The 17,640-nt window shown below is 33.0% G+C and overlaps 7 protein-coding genes across 7 annotated transcripts; 2 read left to right on the plus strand and 5 right to left on the minus strand.

Moving 5' to 3' along the window:
- Positions 1 to 4,550: 4,550 nt before the first annotated feature.
- On the plus strand, positions 4,551 to 5,508 carry RO3G_06806 (uncharacterized protein; the record flags this gene model as incomplete). The annotated part of the gene is made up of 3 exons (XM_067661396.1): positions 4,551 to 4,653; positions 4,997 to 5,109; positions 5,272 to 5,508. 3 exons carry the CDS (start codon positions 4,551 to 4,553, stop codon positions 5,506 to 5,508), a joined length of 453 nt encoding a protein of 150 aa, XP_067517497.1.
- Positions 5,509 to 5,864: 356 nt separating this feature from the next.
- On the minus strand, positions 5,865 to 6,670 carry RO3G_06807 (uncharacterized protein; the record flags this gene model as incomplete). Its single annotated transcript, XM_067661397.1, has 3 exons — positions 5,865 to 6,051; positions 6,109 to 6,475; positions 6,526 to 6,670. The coding sequence occupies 3 exons, from the start codon at positions 6,668 to 6,670 to the stop codon at positions 5,865 to 5,867; spliced, it is 699 nt and encodes a 232-aa protein (XP_067517498.1).
- Positions 6,671 to 6,984: 314 nt separating this feature from the next.
- Positions 6,985 to 7,964, minus strand: RO3G_06808 (uncharacterized protein; the record flags this gene model as incomplete). Its single annotated transcript, XM_067661398.1, has 4 exons — positions 6,985 to 6,990; positions 7,147 to 7,363; positions 7,441 to 7,825; positions 7,922 to 7,964. 4 exons carry the CDS (start codon positions 7,962 to 7,964, stop codon positions 6,985 to 6,987), a joined length of 651 nt encoding a protein of 216 aa, XP_067517499.1.
- A 1,067-nt stretch (positions 7,965 to 9,031) lies between these two features.
- RO3G_06809 (uncharacterized protein) lies at positions 9,032 to 12,286 on the minus strand (the record flags this gene model as incomplete). Its single annotated transcript, XM_067661399.1, has 2 exons — positions 9,032 to 12,026; positions 12,081 to 12,286. The coding sequence occupies 2 exons, from the start codon at positions 12,284 to 12,286 to the stop codon at positions 9,032 to 9,034; spliced, it is 3,201 nt and encodes a 1,066-aa protein (XP_067517500.1).
- Positions 12,287 to 14,379: 2,093 nt separating this feature from the next.
- Positions 14,380 to 14,730, minus strand: RO3G_06810 (uncharacterized protein; the record flags this gene model as incomplete). The annotated part of the gene is made up of 2 exons (XM_067661400.1): positions 14,380 to 14,572; positions 14,642 to 14,730. The coding sequence occupies 2 exons, from the start codon at positions 14,728 to 14,730 to the stop codon at positions 14,380 to 14,382; spliced, it is 282 nt and encodes a 93-aa protein (XP_067517501.1).
- A 568-nt stretch (positions 14,731 to 15,298) lies between these two features.
- Positions 15,299 to 16,091, minus strand: RO3G_06811 (uncharacterized protein; the record flags this gene model as incomplete). The annotated part of the gene is made up of 2 exons (XM_067661401.1): positions 15,299 to 15,939; positions 15,992 to 16,091. The coding sequence occupies 2 exons, from the start codon at positions 16,089 to 16,091 to the stop codon at positions 15,299 to 15,301; spliced, it is 741 nt and encodes a 246-aa protein (XP_067517502.1).
- Positions 16,092 to 16,433: 342 nt separating this feature from the next.
- Positions 16,434 to 17,297, plus strand: RO3G_06812 (uncharacterized protein; the record flags this gene model as incomplete). The annotated part of the gene is made up of 2 exons (XM_067661402.1): positions 16,434 to 17,169; positions 17,287 to 17,297. 2 exons carry the CDS (start codon positions 16,434 to 16,436, stop codon positions 17,295 to 17,297), a joined length of 747 nt encoding a protein of 248 aa, XP_067517503.1.
- Positions 17,298 to 17,640: the final 343 nt, after the last annotated feature.

The raw sequence follows: 17,640 nt of genomic DNA on the forward strand, positions 1-17,640 counted from the left end.
AAGTAAGTCATGTAAATCCTGAAAAGTATTTAAATAAGTTACAAGTAAAGTGGAACAAACATTTCAACTAAATAATGATGATTCCTAGATTTCTTTGAGCCATATAGCTTTTTTTTTTAAAATACGATGGACAAAAGCCAACTACAATAATCTTAAAGACTATGAATGTAAACGATAACATGGATGCAGCTTCGGTACAGAGGGAGATATTGCCTGCTTCGGACATAACTCATCTTTATCTACTCAGTTTTCTATACTACAGCTTTTCTAAGATCGAAATGTGCCTGGAAGTAAGGATATTATAATAAATACAGTTTCTGGTCAGCTGTGTAAGTATGAGTAGTGACAATAAATATTTTTGAAACGACGCTTGACAAGGATATGTAGAAATATGAAAAGTGGTTTAAACAAAAGAAACAAAGAGCATATCCAAAAGAAAAATAATTGCCAATTCTTTTGGAATTATCACCAAAGTTGCTTATAATCCTTGCTAGTTCCAAAAGTTCTTTATTATAAACTTCTTGACTTATCTAAGGTACCTATCAAAGGAGAGCTGGTAATTATCAATATTTATAGCTTCAAGAACCATGAGAAAAGATTAATGGTCGTCTTTGCTGTGTATACTGGCCTACATGATATTATCGTCATATTTATAAAAATTTATTTTTAACGGATGTACTTAGACTAGTAGTTGAGGATTATTATGATTTAAATGGAGAAAGGAGAGTATATTTGGTAAGGCGGCAATGGACGCGAATATATAGCAAAGCAGTTTAAATTTGTAAACTGCATATATGCCAATCAATTGTGTAAAATATCAAGGGAAATATTAATACATCAAATTCATTACTCGTTTGCATTCAGAAGGTTAAGCATTCTGCAAATCGTTTTTAGTAAATTAGAAAACTTATAGTTGTAACCAGAAAGAAAAAAGGTTTTACTCTTTCCTTGTAACTTCTTTTTACGTTATCACAAACAAACCATTTGTTACCTGGATCTTAAATACATAAAATTGAACACAAGAAAAGTTTATTATAAAAAGATGATACAAATTATTTAAACAATAGCTTTTGTATATCAAAGTCAATCTACTGGAACAAAGTTGACCCAAATGGAAACTTTACGCTTCAACCGTCAATACATTTCGACCGTAGAAACAATGAGGAATTTTTACAGACTTAGTCTTCCACTGCCTGCATCGGAAGGGACACCATACACTCACGACGATAATTGAATTGCAAACACACTGTCTAGGATCAAGGAACCATAGGAACACCAGCACCGAGAAAATGCAGCACAAACCAGAAGGAATCAATATGCCATTTACCTATATACCTAGAAGAGAGAGAAAAAAAGATATGTAATTTGTGTGGTAGATATCAGTTTCCAAAGAAACTAAATATCTACCAAACAAACAACAAAGAATTGGTTAGCTAAGGATTGTTTGATGAATATACAATGCTTGAACATACCAGTAACCGGGCAAGCCATTGAAAACGAGGAAGGGATAGCATAGGACACTTAAGGAATGGGCTGCAGGCCATAAGTCTTCATCATCCAAGAGACACGTGCGCAAATCAACACCATCACAAGCTTCCGGTTTTCCCAAGCAATGACAAACAGCTTCCCGATCGTAAGCCGACCCCTAAAGTTTCCAAAGTCTAATCTGTAAAGACAGTTTAAAGCGACCATTTGGCTTTGCTCAACCCAGCAGACAGACCAGATACCGCCATTTACAAAGATTTGAGTCCTTCCTTTTGTTATATGGCTTCATTTTATTGACATTATTCACCCCAAACGAAGCTACAGTTAGCACGACATATTTGCAGAGATGCTCGATAAACAATTTAAAGATAATGCAGGGTAATAGCATAGATTTTGTTTGTTTGAAGCCTATAAGGAACATTGTAAGTAAACAGTCAAATGCATGTTGATGTATACAATTTACCATTCAAAAGGAAGGACAGAAATCTTCATAATAGATAAGATGCCCTTTGCACAGCAAAGTAACCATAGCAAAGGTAGGACATGGATGTTGATGAGACCGTTGGTTTGTAATTTTAATCGATTTGGATTTGGTTCACTTGAATACACAAATAAAGTTGATTTGAATTATCACAGAGAGTGATAAATGGAGAGCCAGATTACTGGCTACAGAGTAATCATTAACATTGTTAAGGACTCTTTTTTGGACAATAGTCTTGATTATATGAACAAGTAACATGTTGATTGTATGATATCGCATCCTTCAATAAGCTAGCCCATTAACCAACTTGTTTAGCCTTTTAGATAACCATAGCAATAGAGTGTAAAGTACGATAACAGTGACATTGAATAAGACCATAAGAAGATATGAAAGAAGTCCATTGAGAAGAGATTATAGATGATAGAATAAGGGGGGAAAAGAAAAAGAGAAAGAAAAAAGGGAAAGGTTTTATACTTTTTTGTTTATTGGAAATAGTTTGTCTGGTTAGTTTATAAAAATCATACTACAAGCAAACATATTTCTCTTCATTTATGATTAAAAAATGATGAGAACAATGAGACATAAAAGCAAATTGTTTAACTTTTGTTTATTACAAATATGTTTGTATTTCCTTAGGCATGTTACTTGAACAGATAATTCTTTGTGTTCCGCTTCAAATCGCATAAAATGAGTAACATGGTCCGTTCACATTTTTAATCCAGTTCCGTATTCTATTTTCAAAAGTTAGATGAAGTGTCTCTTCTTTGTTTTGTATTTTGTATAAATCCAACACTTTGATTCTTAAACTTGCCCTGTCCTTCATTTAAAGCATTGTTTAGTGATTTGTATGAAAATTTATTTTAGAGTGGACTAAATTCTGTGAAACGTATATTTCATTTTGAACTACCTTATTGTTAATATAGTTGCCCAACTTATCCCTTGCATTCATAAAGGAAAAGGAGAATTCCTTCAATATTTTTTTGACTGGTGTTTAAGAATAAGATGACTCTGTTTATTTTATCAAGCATTTTTAATTTTGGTGCTTCGACACAAATATTAAAGAAACACCAAAACACGTCTTATGTTTCATATTTTGAGTAAATGATTCGCGTTTTTTCCTTCCCCCCCCTTTTTGTTTGTAATCCGTTTTCTGAAACATGGTTTTTTTTTTTTTTACTTTTGAAAAGCTAAGATGCCTTTTTGTATTTTTTTTAATTATCTCTTTGTCCTGGGAGGTGATATTATGCATAAATTTTTTTTTGCTTGTTTGTTTCATTCGTTTGCTTAGTATTTGATATTATACATAAAATTTTGTGCTAAAGAAAAAAAGAGCTTTGTATGTTACTATAATCAGGATATGTGTATTCTTGTAAGAAAAACGCACTTGGTATCATGTTATTTCATAGCCAGATCAGGTAACTTGACATACTCCAAGTAATTTTTTTCATCATGCACTTTAACTAATTTACAGCATATTCCATAAGTGACCAAGAATCTTAGAAAACACATCCTTTTTTAAAGTTTTATGGAAATTGGGGCAAATATAATATTTTTGTGCAGCAAAACGATATTAATTTTTTTTAAGTTTTGCTATAAAAATCACCAGCGAAGACTAATGTTTTCAGATTTAACATGTCAATTTTTAATTTATTGTTATAATGAAGTATATTATTTAGGTTTATCGTAGCTCACAAACTTAATTATATCGTATATCATGTTAACAAGATGCCAAAGAAGAAGAGGTTAGTAATTCGTGTTTGACCGAAACTTACTCCTTTGAATAACATACCACAGCTTCAAGTGTCCCACATAAACCATATAGCCCTTAAATCTGGTATTTACCTCTTCTTCTATGTCATATAATATAGACTCTTACGGTTGTTACAGATTTAGAATAATGCATAGTTCCAATAAATCTGCATACCCTAGCCTAAAATGATCATACCAGAGGAAGATATTGAGCTAGTATCTCCAATCTTTTGGATGACAGAGAGTAGATACCAAATAATATTTGAAAAGAAACTAAAAAAAAAGAGAAAAAAAATTAAATATGCTTAACTAATGTATTCCAAAACTTGATATATAGCAATATAACCCCCAGATATAGTGCTATACTTGTTCTTGCAAGCAAACATAATAAACCATTTGGCCATGATATGTAGGCAATTAGTATCAGTTGTAATGCAATTAGGAACACAATTGGTGATGATGAATTAACCAAGAGGAAACTAATAGGCTTATAACATTCCCATTGTATGTTGGGCGCTAATCACTAAAAAAAGGGGTCTGAAATAAACTGCTGCTTATGCTATAGATAGCCGGGATAATGAAAACGATCACATAAACATAACCTTGTAAAATATTTTCTTTTTAATTACTTCTCTTTCTACGCTCTTTTATAGATTTAGGTTAGGCAATTGGTATTTAGGTATACAAATCAAAATGTCTGTGTTTTATTTATGATCCTTTATTGTTTACAATAAAAAAAAATGATAACTCTAAAATTGCTTATCTAAACTGTTCTGGACGGGTTTGCGATTTCTTGCTTTTTTCTTTTATTTTATTCAAAAATATTATAACAAAAATGAATAACTTCAGTGAATTTATCACTGATAGAGAAATTATTTTAGATGGTGATATGGATGAACAGGAAGTAGAGGAAATTGAAGTTGAGCATTTTAATTTAAGTAAAGAATGGTACAAAAATAAAGCAAATTGAGAATAATTCATTATTGTATGTATGCGAATTTATGGATGTTGGTACACCAGAAGTGCTAGATGAAGACTTATTTGGATATGCTTTTCTTTTTGCAGAGTCAATGCCATTAAAAAAACGGCTTCAGACTATTAAAATCAATCTGAAAAGTTCTTACAGGAAATATACGACTGAGCAAATTGAAAAACTCTTTGATTTAATCATTGAAGAAGGCTTTAGTGCCAAATATGCAGCTTAAGCTATTAGGATTAATGTTTGTACCACTCGGAGTTATGTAAAAACATATAATAATGATCCTCAGAAATGACTTCTAGGGTCTTATTACACACCTCGTGGAAGACCTTGTAGTAAGTTAGCTGAGGAGCATTCTAAATTTCTTGTCGACTATATCGAAAAGAATTCTACTGCTGTGTCAGATGAGTTAAAGGTAAAGCTTTGTGAGGAATTTGAAGGTTTGAAAATCCCAATTTCGGCTATCCACAAACATTTAGTAAACAGAATTCATTTTACTCTAAAGAAACTTGAAAAGATTACAACAGGGAGAAATTCTGATAGAGGAATAGCATTACGAAAAGCCGTTATTAAGTAGTATATGAGTGATGAAAACTTGGATTTTGCTAAGAACTATGTTCTCATTGATGAAGCAGATTTCAATCTACATACTCAGAGAAACCATGGCCATTCATTGAAAGACAAGCCTGCAAAAAGCATTTTACCAACTGGAAAGGGAATTACGTCTTCAATTTTAGGTGCAATCTCTCAAGCTGATATCATAAATATTGCAGTTAAAAAATCAGAATCAGCTTCTTCTAATAAAAATAAATAAAAAAAAATAAATAAGAAAGGCGGACGGTAAAGAAGTAAAAGTAAATGGTAAAGTCGGTACAAGAACTGAGCATTATTTAGCCTACCTAACAAATGTAATGGATACTTTGGATAAAAGTGATATGAAAGGCCAATATCTGGTTATGGATAATACGCCTATTCATAAGCCGAAAGTGATTCAAAAATTGATTGAAGATAGAGGATATAAATGCTTATATTTACCACCTTATTCGCCGTTTTTAAATCCAATTGAGAAATTTTGGTCAAAAGCAAAAGCTGGTGTTAGCTTCTCTTTAAGTTCATGCGTCTTATAGAAAAATATTTTATTTTCTAAAAAGTATTTCCTTGAAATGTATTTTAGAGAGGAACAATAGCTAAAGGATTATCAATTGAGTAATTGTTCATCAAATTGTCAGCCCAAATAAAAGACTGGAAATCAAACTTTTCTAAATTGAACACATCGGGATACGCTTCAGCAAATTCAGGCATCATTGAATCATATAATTCTCTTAATTCGTGATGGTCTTGATTAGCGGTTATGTCTCTATGTCACTTTATGAACATTTCATGTCAACAGCCAAAGTCACTACGCTTTTTTTACCTTTGAGATACTTTTTCAAAAAAATTCAACCACTTGCTGTTCTTATTATGTTTTTCATTAATGAGACATAACATCAACATAATGTCTGCCTCTTCTTCCATGTTTTCAAATGTTTCTGATATAGCTTCTGAAAATGCATCATTCTTCTTCAAAATACTATCCAATGTGATAACAACCATATCCAATGAAATAAACGGGCTATTGTCAATTTCTAATGATAAATATTGGTGTTCTGGGTTAACGATACTTAAAAATGGCGCAAATGGTGCAATTCTATTTTCTTTGATATCTTGGTCCATGCAATTGATTAGTTGACGTTTCATTTCTTCCACTTTGGCAATTGTAATATTATAAATATCCTCTTGGCCTATATATGCATGTTATTTATTGCTTGATTTTTTAATCTGTTTTTTTTACCTGACCGATACATGAGAGAATATTTTTGCCAAGGTGGTATATTATCACTTGTGTCTAGTGTCACAGACTTGAGTGCCAACAGTCGGTTCTTTAATAAGGCTAATATCATGGATAATGTAGAAAGCTCATTTCTATATCCAACCATATCTAAAAACTTGGAATCATTGCAATTTGCATAATAAGCAGTTTCCATGCTATTCATTACTAACACTCTCATTAGTTTGAAAAAAGTAGGTGGAATGTTGTTTCTGTGGATGTAAAAGGTGAATTCGTCTGCATTGCCAGAGGACACACCACAGTTTCTTAGAATGCTGAGTTTAGTCGCATAATTTAAATCTTGGGAGAAATTCGGCTTAAGAGCAATATGATCGTACTCATTGTACTATTCAATTAGTGGTTAATAAAATTATATTTGTTTGCAATGCTTTTGGTATACCTCAAAGCAAAAGCCATAACCAGTTAATACTATTGTGTGTAAGGTTAAAAGCTTTTATCTGCAACTCTTTTATAAGAAACTTACACTCCTCATTAGACTACAGCAATATATAGTAATAAGTATATAAGACATAGTCTTTTATTTGTTTTTTTCTTTTTTTTTTTTTTTTTTTTTTTATAATTTACCTTTGGTCCATAATTGTTGAATATTTCATTGCCTGCCTGATACTCCTGACCAGAAATAAATGATATCGACCCTGTGTCACTGTCTCCGCTTCTTGACCAAGTAATCTTAGTATTTGGTTTATGGTTTAAGGCATCCACAAGAGGAAACAATACTTCTGAATTATCTTCGGAGATAGTGTCGACAAGTTTGTAAGGAAATGCTCTGGAGGAGTAAACACTGTATGCCCATAAGAAATCATCCCTAGTTTATCTTTTTCAATAAAAATGACAAATGTAATCTAGAATAAACTTTACCATTTGATATCTTCCTTACTCATCCCTTCAGGTAAGTTCTTTAAAAGCTTATCAAAATCATCTCGCAGAGCGGTTTTTCTTTCTCTCAAGGCCAATTCCAGATTTGTTTTTTTGATATAATTCATATCGTTTTCATCAAAGTGTAAAGCAGTTACAATTTTCTTTGGTAAAATGTTGATATAAGGAAAATAAAAAGATTTCTTTCCCAAATTTTTCTGTTGAACAAGAAAGAGTGATTGTAAAACGCGTCCTGAGAATCCAGTTAAAGTCGGAAACGCATTACGAGCCACTTTCTCAGTAATACAAATGCTGAAAGGTACCGTGGCAAACTTCTCGTTTTCCTTCACGGTGTCTGTTGTATACACACAACCTTCTCCTTGTGAGTCTAATATAAAGATAGTCTTTAGTATTTAGAGAAAGAAAACCTGTATCATTGTTTGACCTTTCTTTAATTCAATTTTTTCAAAAGAGCCTCCATTACTTTTTATCCAATCCAAATAAGCATTTATAGAAGGATCTGTCATTTTGTAAAAGAAAAATTTCAACTTGTCAACAGAGAAAAAAAAGTCATTTCTGGGTTACAAATGCTTCAAGAAACCTCTCTTTTTTGGTATAAGCTTTACTATTTGCTGGCTTTCTTTTATGCTCTAGTTTTTTTCTTTCTAGATTTCTTGTACAACAGCTATTGAAAATACATTCTAGATTAATAAGTCAAAATGAAGTTGAATAATGATTTGAGTATAAATGTGTTTATTAATTCAAACATTCACTTATATTTACCAATGCGCAATGTATTTGGTTTTGCCGCTCAAATAGTTTGCTGTACAAAATGTTGGTGGTACCAGAAAGGACTTTTTTATGGAAACATTATCCTTCTTCTTCATTCCATCACTAAGTATTCTCAGTGATGAGCTTTCAGATTGCTTAAAATGATCAGGCAACCAACGGCGGATATTTTCCCTTTGAGCCTTTTCTCAGTATCTTGACAAAGCTTTTTTTTTTTGTTTTTTATTCTTTTCAAATCTTCTTGCTCTTCTTCTCCTTGTATGAACTTGCAGGATGGATCATTTTTATGCTTCTGTGAAAATAATACAATAATCTTTTTTCAAAATTTTCAACAACGTTGTTTAAATAAGTTGTAGCTATTACAACATATTCGGATGACAAAGTATCACTACAACTTTTGCATGGATGGTCTTTTAGGTTAAAAATAATTGAGGGGGATCCTGCCTTGAATTCATCAAAAGCAAACACAATCGAACTACTCACACAGTTGGAGTTGGTCACCCACACTCTCATAATAAACTTAGAAATTCAGTACTAAAAATTGTTAAACAGATAATTGTGATGAGCTAATGATTGTTATACACCAAGAAAAAGCTGACAAGTACATTGAACAGCATCTGTCACGAAAATGCGAAAGACATTCAGTAATGTGGCAGTAAAGATCAAAATAACTTCCTTTTCTTTCATTTATTTTATTCTTAATCTCTAAATATGCCTTGTCGTAGTATGACACTCGAATCAATTTCTTTACATAAACAAAAAAAAACGAGCACTTTTTTTTACAAAGCTTTTTTAATTATAAAGATTATCGAAGATCATCATCAAAATCACTTCCACCAATATCAATGTCTTCGTCTTCGTCGTTATCTTCTTCTTTTTTATCACCTTTTGATCCAGGTTGGGATGCTGTTACAGGGTGAATGGATTGACTATTGCTAGTGCTACTACTGTTGCCACTACTACCTTTATGTTCAACAACCATATTTCTTACTTCCTCTTCTTCATCCTCTTCCTTCACTTTCTTTTGCTGAGCCCTTTTGCCATTAGCTGGAGTTCTTCGAGCAAACATGCTTCCGCCTGTTGACGCAGATTTCTTTATACCATAGGATGCTAATTTTCCTCCACCTCCGCTGTTATGAATCGCAGTGGACGACCACTTGCCAGCCCCAGGTCTTCTGCGTGCGTTTTTTGTTTTAGATTCTTCCTCTTGGCTATCATCATGCTCTTTGTGTTCGTCAGTAGCCTCGGGTAAGGAACTACGTCTTCGTTTCTTTTGTAAGTCCTTTGGGTGAATATGAGTCAGATGCGGTAAACTTGCCCTTGTAAAGAGTTCTTGCAGAGCTGACCCAGTCAGAATGCTATGTTTGACATCTGTATCAGATTCATCATCATGAGATGATCCCGAATCACTATGGTTTGCATCTTCTCCAGTTTCTTCCTTTTGGCTTGATTTCTTGTCTACCTGATCATCAAACAAAAGAGGTCCTGCCTTTGATTTGAGTGCTTTGTGTGGATTGGATAACAACAATTCATGCAATTGAGAGACAGTACCAGAGGATTGTCGAGAGATGGGTGATACAGCAAATCCACTACCCTTGTCTGAAGATCGTAGTGCCGCAAGTGCCAAGGCCGTCAATCGATTGTTGGCTGCAGGCTTACGTGCTGTCATTTGAATAGGAAGTGGTGAAGGAAAATAAGATTCGATCGAATCTTCTAGAAAATGGCCAAGTTTGTGCTGCACAGAACATGTGATGGCCAACTCTTGAGCACGGCGCAGTGGAATCCAGGTACCAAACAGTGGACTCTTCTTTTTAGGCATGCGTACACGATCCATCTCAAAACTCAAGATCATACTACGTTCGCTCTCTGTTTCGATCCCACCAGCAGCTAATAAAGCAGTTCCATTAATAAATCCTGTATCTAGTCGTCTCATGATGCGGTGCTCGGGTGTGGTTTCCGTTTTCTCGAGTACGACAACACAAACAGCAATATGATCAATCACAGTAATGTACATCGCTGGTGTTGTAGGCGTCAATGTATGAACAACAGACTCAGCACTGTTCACGTTCACTAAATTAGGTACAACATCTGTAGTAGCTGAAACTGGAGGAGGTGGCACCGGATTGATGGCAGCAGGTTTGTTATTATTATTATTATTATTGTTTGGATGACTGTTGTTGTCTTTTCTTAGCAAAGCTTCCAATGCAGGAAACCTTGCCAAAATAGACTTGATGTCTACAGTTGGTTGAGCAATTGACGGAGCAGCGGAAGAGGAAGAGGAAGGAGTGTTATTAGTAGCAACATTAGCAGATTTAGTTAATGATTGCATATAAATTGCCATTGTTTTTGCTAAATCAAATGTGGGTGATAATTGCTGTAAAGCTTGAAGATTTGAGGTCATTTGCTGAAGTGCAGGTAAGTTTATGTTTTGAATATTCATAGTTTTTAATAATTCGGATACGGATAATGCTGCGGTAGATGGCGTTGTGTTACTTGCAGGTAATATATCTCGCTTGATGGGAGCAGGTAAAATGGGTGTTGGTGCTATTACTGTATTTGATGCTGTTGGCAGTGTTTCCTTTTTTTCATCCTCTTCAAACTTTACAAAATCTTCGCTATTCTCTACATTCATTAAAGTAGAGCTATTGAGTGATTTATTATCAGTGCTTTTCTCATCTGACGCTGAAGTAACTAGGATGGATACTGGTTGTGATGAGATTTGTGAATTGTGTACTTCTTGCTCCTCTTTCATCTCTGCTTTTTCTATGCCTTCTCTTTTTACATCTACTTTTACATCTTTTTCATTTGTTTCTTTTTTTATATCTGTTTCACTTTCTTCCTCTATTTTATCGGCTACACCCCTTGCAGCGCTTGATAACAATACTTTTTGCAGTAAAGATTTATCGTTTGGACCAAGCATAGTGGAAGAAAAACTCTTTCTTTGGGATCTTGATACAGGATTGGATGAAGAAGGGGTGCTACCAAAATAATCATCTAATTCTGAAACTGATACTGATTCTGGTGTGGCAATGTTGAATGGGATATGATGAGCTGTTGAAGGATCATGAATGAAGACATTGTCAAAATCATGCTCAAAAGTGAAAGGTGTCCAGAGCTCTTGTTCTCCAGGATAACCGCTGCTGAATGAAAATGAGGGTTTTCTCATGCCTATTCCTTCCCGAGGAGCATGAGGTGTAAGTAGGGATGGTTTAGATGATTCTTCATGACTGGATGTTGTAGAGGGGAGTACATTGGATGCATTTGGTTGTTTGTGGGTAGGTCTTTTTAGAGTATGAATATTAAGCTCATCTTTGGAGCCTTTTAACATTTCCTCATGATAATCTGAATGTTCGTTCTGACTGTCTTCTTCATCAGAAGTTGATGATTTAGTAAATTCGGTTGTAGAGGTGTATGATTTTCTACGTGAAGTTGTTGAGGAAGGTGAAACGGATGATTGGTCTACTTTGCGTTTTTTTGAAATATGAGGATGTAATTCGTCTTCTACCTTCTCTATTTTATGTTCATTACGTGACCTCGATGATTTTCTTAATGTTGGATGTGATTTATTTGATTTTTTACGTAAATTTCTTTCATCTTCTTCTTTCTTCTCATCATCTTCTTCTTCTTCGTCTTGTTGTGCAGCAGGTACTGATTCGGTTGCTAATGAATAATTAATTTTTCTTGAATGATTTTGATCGATATGCTTTGCAAGTAAAGGTGCTCTTGGTGGGTTATGTTCTGCTGCTCTCTTAAAATGTTGGGAAATACGAGAGGACACAGTAGCAAAAGGTGTAGCGCCACTAAAATATAAAAGTATCAGTAAAATGTATTACTAATGAAATTCAATAACTTACCCTAATGTTGCATATTTATGTTTAACAATGATATTAGCCAACTCTTTGGGTGAACTTGGCTTATTTTCCATCTTTATTAGAGCTCTCAAAATAGCAGTAAACACTTTATCTTTTGCATCGTCTGGATGAATAGGAACTGGTAAGTTTCCTTGATTTTGTTTTAATTTGTTTTCAGCATTATTTGTCTTTTGTTGCGCCATAACCATAAGATAGAAACAAAGAAAAAATAAAATAAAATAAAAATAAAAACAAAAGAAAGGGTAATAGTGACAGATAAGGAAAAATACCCACTTTTCCCCCGGTGGAAAAATTTGGTCTCAAATAACGGAGTTCTATTTAAAGACTATAAAAATATAAATATGTTTTTCTTCTTACCTTTCTACTATAAATCAAAGGAAAAAAGAAGTAGAGAATAAATTTTAACTAGGTTTAATAACAAAATCAACCTTAAAGAGAAGAAAAAAACAAAATAAAAAGTACTATGAAGGCTGTTGTTTGTTTACTTCCAATATATTCTATCTCAGATTTCAACGACCGATTGTCAATACACATTTAAAACACCTCTAAAGGTTGGTTTTTTTTTGTTATAATTCGTATTTCGTATCACACTTGCAGATCAGCCAGTTGTTGCTTAATAAGTGAGTAGAGTTAAATAACAGGTTATGATAAATATAGAAATAAAGATAAAAAGCATTAATGATTTCAATAGAAGAAAGCTTTAAAAAAAAATTAAAATGACAGTTGCATACGAAACAGCTTCAAATATTGACGTCTGAAATAGCAAATTGTCACTGCACAACACAAGTATGCCCAATTGAGATAACAATACTTACTATAGAGTTCTCCAAGCACTCATAAAAAACCATATTGTACTTTCTCAATCCATAAAATAAACGGCTACCTTTTTCTTTACAAATATCACTATCAAAAAGAGCTTTTTCTATTACAAAAAAAAAAAAAAAAAAAAAAAAAAAAAAGCTTGAGATAACCAGTTCGAAATGATAATTTCAAATACCTCCACCTCAGGCACGCTTTTCTATATGTAAAAATTCAAATAAAAAAAAAACGATCCTTTAAAACATACAATAAGGAATGAAGCATTTGCAAGATAAAACATTTGAAATAATAGAATTGAAGATGAAAAGGAGCTTGGAAGACTTGTATACTATAAAAAATCTGTTACAAAACAATTCAAAGCATGGGAATAATCAAATACAAAAACTTCAACTTCAATGTTCAAACTACAAAACGGAAACAAATGAGCTTAAAAGGAATTTGAAAGAAAAAAATGGGCAGCTACAAATAATGGAAGAACACTTAAAACAGCAAAATGAAAGCTATTCATTTTTAATATTGCAATTAGATACTTTAAAACAAGAAAAAGAACTTATACAAGACATGGTTCACCAGATTACTGGCAAATTTAAAGAAGAAAGCGATAAAAAAACTCAACTAGAAATAACTTTAAATTTAAAAGAACAAGAACTAGAAAGGAGTAAACAAGATGCTTTGATGAAAGATCAAGAAATAGAGTTATTCAAACAAGAAACAAAGCGTATGGAAGAGATGATAACCGAAAGAGACACCAATTTGAAAGAGCATTTAATAAAAAATCTCTCAGAACTAGAAAGTTTACAACACATGATAGACAGCCTACAAAAAGAGTATAAAACATTGGATAATCAGCTCACTGACCATAATATCTGCAACATATATTCACTAACAAGAACTAAAAGTCGAATTCCTGTGCGAAGTTCATCATTGAGCTCACTAACACGAAGCAGTAGTGACATAACAGACCATACGTCACAAAAAACAAAAAGAGACTCACAATTATTCCAAGAAAGAATAGTTGAGATAGCTATTCAGAACAAACATCTGATAAAAACGATGGAAACGTCAAAGACAAGTATGGAAATATTCAAAAGAACGCTTAATGAAATGTATAAAGTATCAGAAGGGCGATACAAAAAGATACTAATAGCTAAAAAGTTAAATCTACTGAAACAATAAATGTATTTTTTTATTGAAAAAAACTAGGCTTTTTCGTGTATTCATTGTTTCTAAAAAAAAGTTGGAAAATCTACTGTGTCAACCATACAATAATGCAAGATGTCAAAATGCTTTACAAGATTATTTTTATTTATTAATTCTAAGCTAATTGGCTAAACAAGTTTGCTTAATTTGACATTTTAATGGAATCATTGTACTTGTCTACTTTTATAATTAGCTTTTCTTTTCTTTTCTTTTCTTTTTTTAAAAAAAGTATTTTAATAAGCCAAAAATATACAAAATAAATCTATGAAAAACTGCTGCTGTAACTATTGTCGTTTTGTGGTTGAGGCGCCATGTGTCGCATCTTTTCACCCAACATTGTTTGTATTGATATATATTTTGCAACACAGCGATCTATGCATTTTTGTTCGCCTTTATTTAAATCTGGTTCATGGTACTTGATTGGAATACATTTATCTTGACAAGCTTTTAAAATTCTGTATAAAAATAAAAAAAATGTCAAAAAGCTTAAATGGAAATGATTTAATCAAGCACACCTCTTATACATTCCCATGAAGACCTCTACTTGTTGTTCGGCCTCTATTAAGTGTTGAGGATCTACATATGTTTGTGAAAAACTGTCACTCCAACTCATTGAATTTTTATTTTAAAAAGAATAACCGCCGCAATCCAAAAAAAAAAAAAAAAAAAAAAAAAAAAAAAAAAAAAAAAACAGGGGACGTGACTGCAACTCATAACTATAAGAAAGACCAATTGAAATGTCCAAAAATGGAGAAAAGATCTGGTGCAGTTGGACTGAGCAAGCATCGTCTACCTTCTTTTATAAAACTTTTGTATTTTTGAAGATCAAAAGATTTGAACTTAGAAACACTTGTTTCATGTACGCGATTCAAAAGCAATTGAAGATATTCAACCCATATAAGTATTCTTTTGCCTATGAGCACTATAATCCATTAAGTGATAATCTGCATGTTCTGCCTACCAAATAGGTGTACAAAAGTCAACAACGAAGCATATTGTCCATTTTGCACTATAATTACTTTATTATAAAATAAAAGGCAAGGTATTTACAATATTAAACGCCAGCGTTTTTGTTTCTATGTGTTTTTTTTTTTTTTTTTTTTTTTTTTTTTTCTCTATTTTGTTTGTCATTTTTATGAAAATGTCGAAAAATCCAATTCCTTTCAAACTATTTGCTTAAATTATGCAATATAGGGTATACTTTCATCATCCAATAATGTATTAAAATGGTTTTGTATCCTTTCTTCTTCTAAATCCTCTTTTTGTTTATCACTCACTCGATTCTCCATAGGCAATTGCGTCATGATAGCTTCCGCGCTGCTTCTTCGACGCTTTTGTCTTTTGGACTCGTCTTTTGAAGGATCTGATGTAATTCGCTCGTAACAGGAATGCTGATCAACTAAGTTTGCATAGTATTGCTGAAGTATAGGTCCAGTAGTAGAAAGGTGCCAATCAATCAACTTCAAAAACTCTAATTCGAGTGTATTGATTTCTTGTGTTGATATACCTCCTACTTTAGCATAGTGCGAATTGGTGCAGTAAGAATCACATAAAGACTTTGATGAAACAGTCACTGCTGTGATAAGGAATCGGTGTACAGTTAATGATGATACAGTAAAGTGCGGGTGTGATTCGCAAATACGATCAATGTATATCAAAAGAATTAACAAACAGGATTTCTCTATGGAAGTGTATTTCACTATTCGTCGCAAATAATCACTCAAAGATATATTGGGTGGGCTTCGAGAGTGAAACCTCGTTAGGTTGTCTTGTGTCAGAGGTATAAGGTCATTGTGAGATATAAGCCTGCTCAACATGTCAACTGTTTTGAGATGAAGGGTAAATGTTTTTGCTTTACAATCAATAAAATTTACCAATCATATGAGTCAAATAATCAATGTCAATAGCGTAGTAATATTCAGGAACTAGAACTACGTTAGTTATTTTATCTTTTATTGCTGTGATTTCATTCATGTCATTAAAAATAAAAAGTAAAAATAAAAATAAAAAAAATCATTGTCAAGCTCCCAATACTTTTTCATAGGCATTTCCCAATTTGTACATTATGTACAGTCATTTCAAAAAGTAATGTCGCTGATTTTGAGTTTGATGTCGTGCAAAAAATCTTCGTGTGCAACAATGAAGTCGCTTGATCCAGCAATGAAGTCGTGACGAAGGTCGTTTATTTTTACTTGTCGCTTAGTAATTACCCAATAAAATTTCTTGGCTGTTATTTGGGTATAAATTGAGTGACACCTCCATCCCTCTTATCGTTCTCTTTTTTTCTTTTACAATTTATTTTACAGACATTTCGAAATGAGTATACAATTTTTTTACGAAGATGGGCAAGGGCATATTGTTGATGAGCATGGAGTTGAGCCCATGGATCTTGTTGTTGACGAGGAGTTGTTCGCTATCGAGACGCTTAGTTCTCGAACACAATTCCTTAAGAATAAACCTCCAGAAAGACCTAATCCTGCAATGCATCCAACTGCAGTTGAAAGGAATAGTGAAGATGTTGATATGGAATTATGCAGTAAGCGGCGCTATACATTTTATTCTGATGAGGAGAAAACTAGATTCTTTCATCTATTTTTCAGTAAAAGCTTGAGTGCTTCTGCTGCTGCGAGACAATTAGGTATTCATGTTCGTACAGCCCAAAGATGGGTCAAACATTATTACGAAGACCCTGAAAGCTTTTTTGAGAAGAAGAAAAAAACAGGTCGGCATCGTATTCTTGGCGAGGAGCATGAGCAATGTCTTTTAAACTATATCGATGAGAATCCTTCTGCCGTCTTAACTGAAGTAATGGGACATTTACTACAGAACTTTGCAGATCTCACCGTTTCACGTAGTACTGTTTATAACTTCATGACAACTCAGTGTAATTTATCCATTAAACAGGCACAATTCCAGTCTGTGGAAAGAAACAGCGAGGAAAAGATTCAGCAGAGGTACGATTGGGTCCAAAAGTGGCAGCAAACTGACTTGGACTTTACAAAAAACTGTGTCTTTCTTGATGAATCAGCCTTTCATATCAATTTGAAACGAGGTATGGCTTGGTCAAGGAAGGGAACCCCTGCAATAGTTACAGTGCCTACGACTAAAGCGTGTTGTAGAACAGTAACTGATTGTAGTTGACATTAATAAATATAAGTCTTAATACAAGATCATAATTAAAATAAAATACAAGTTTATTTAAATAAGATCATACAATCAATTCCAATTAAACATGTTCTTTTAGAATATGTATTGTATTCATGAGAGTTCTTTGATAAGAAGAAGTATCAACTAAAATAACCAAATCCAATCCAATGTCAGGAATATTGCTAATCTTTCACATAATTGAAATAACGCGTAAAATAACGTTATTCAAATCAGTGAGAAATTCCCAGAATAAAAGATAATCTATGACAGACATACAAAAGAACAAATGAAAAGTTTTCATAATCATAATTAGAGATAACACTTGCTAAAGTACCTGAAGATTAGAAGAACGATCACAATAGAAGATATCTAGCCA

Source organism: Rhizopus delemar, genomic scaffold (genome assembly GCF_000149305.1).
Source record: "Rhizopus delemar RA 99-880 supercont3.5 genomic scaffold, whole genome shotgun sequence".
In the NCBI taxonomy this organism is placed as follows: Eukaryota; Fungi; Mucoromycota; class Mucoromycetes; order Mucorales; family Rhizopodaceae; genus Rhizopus; species Rhizopus delemar.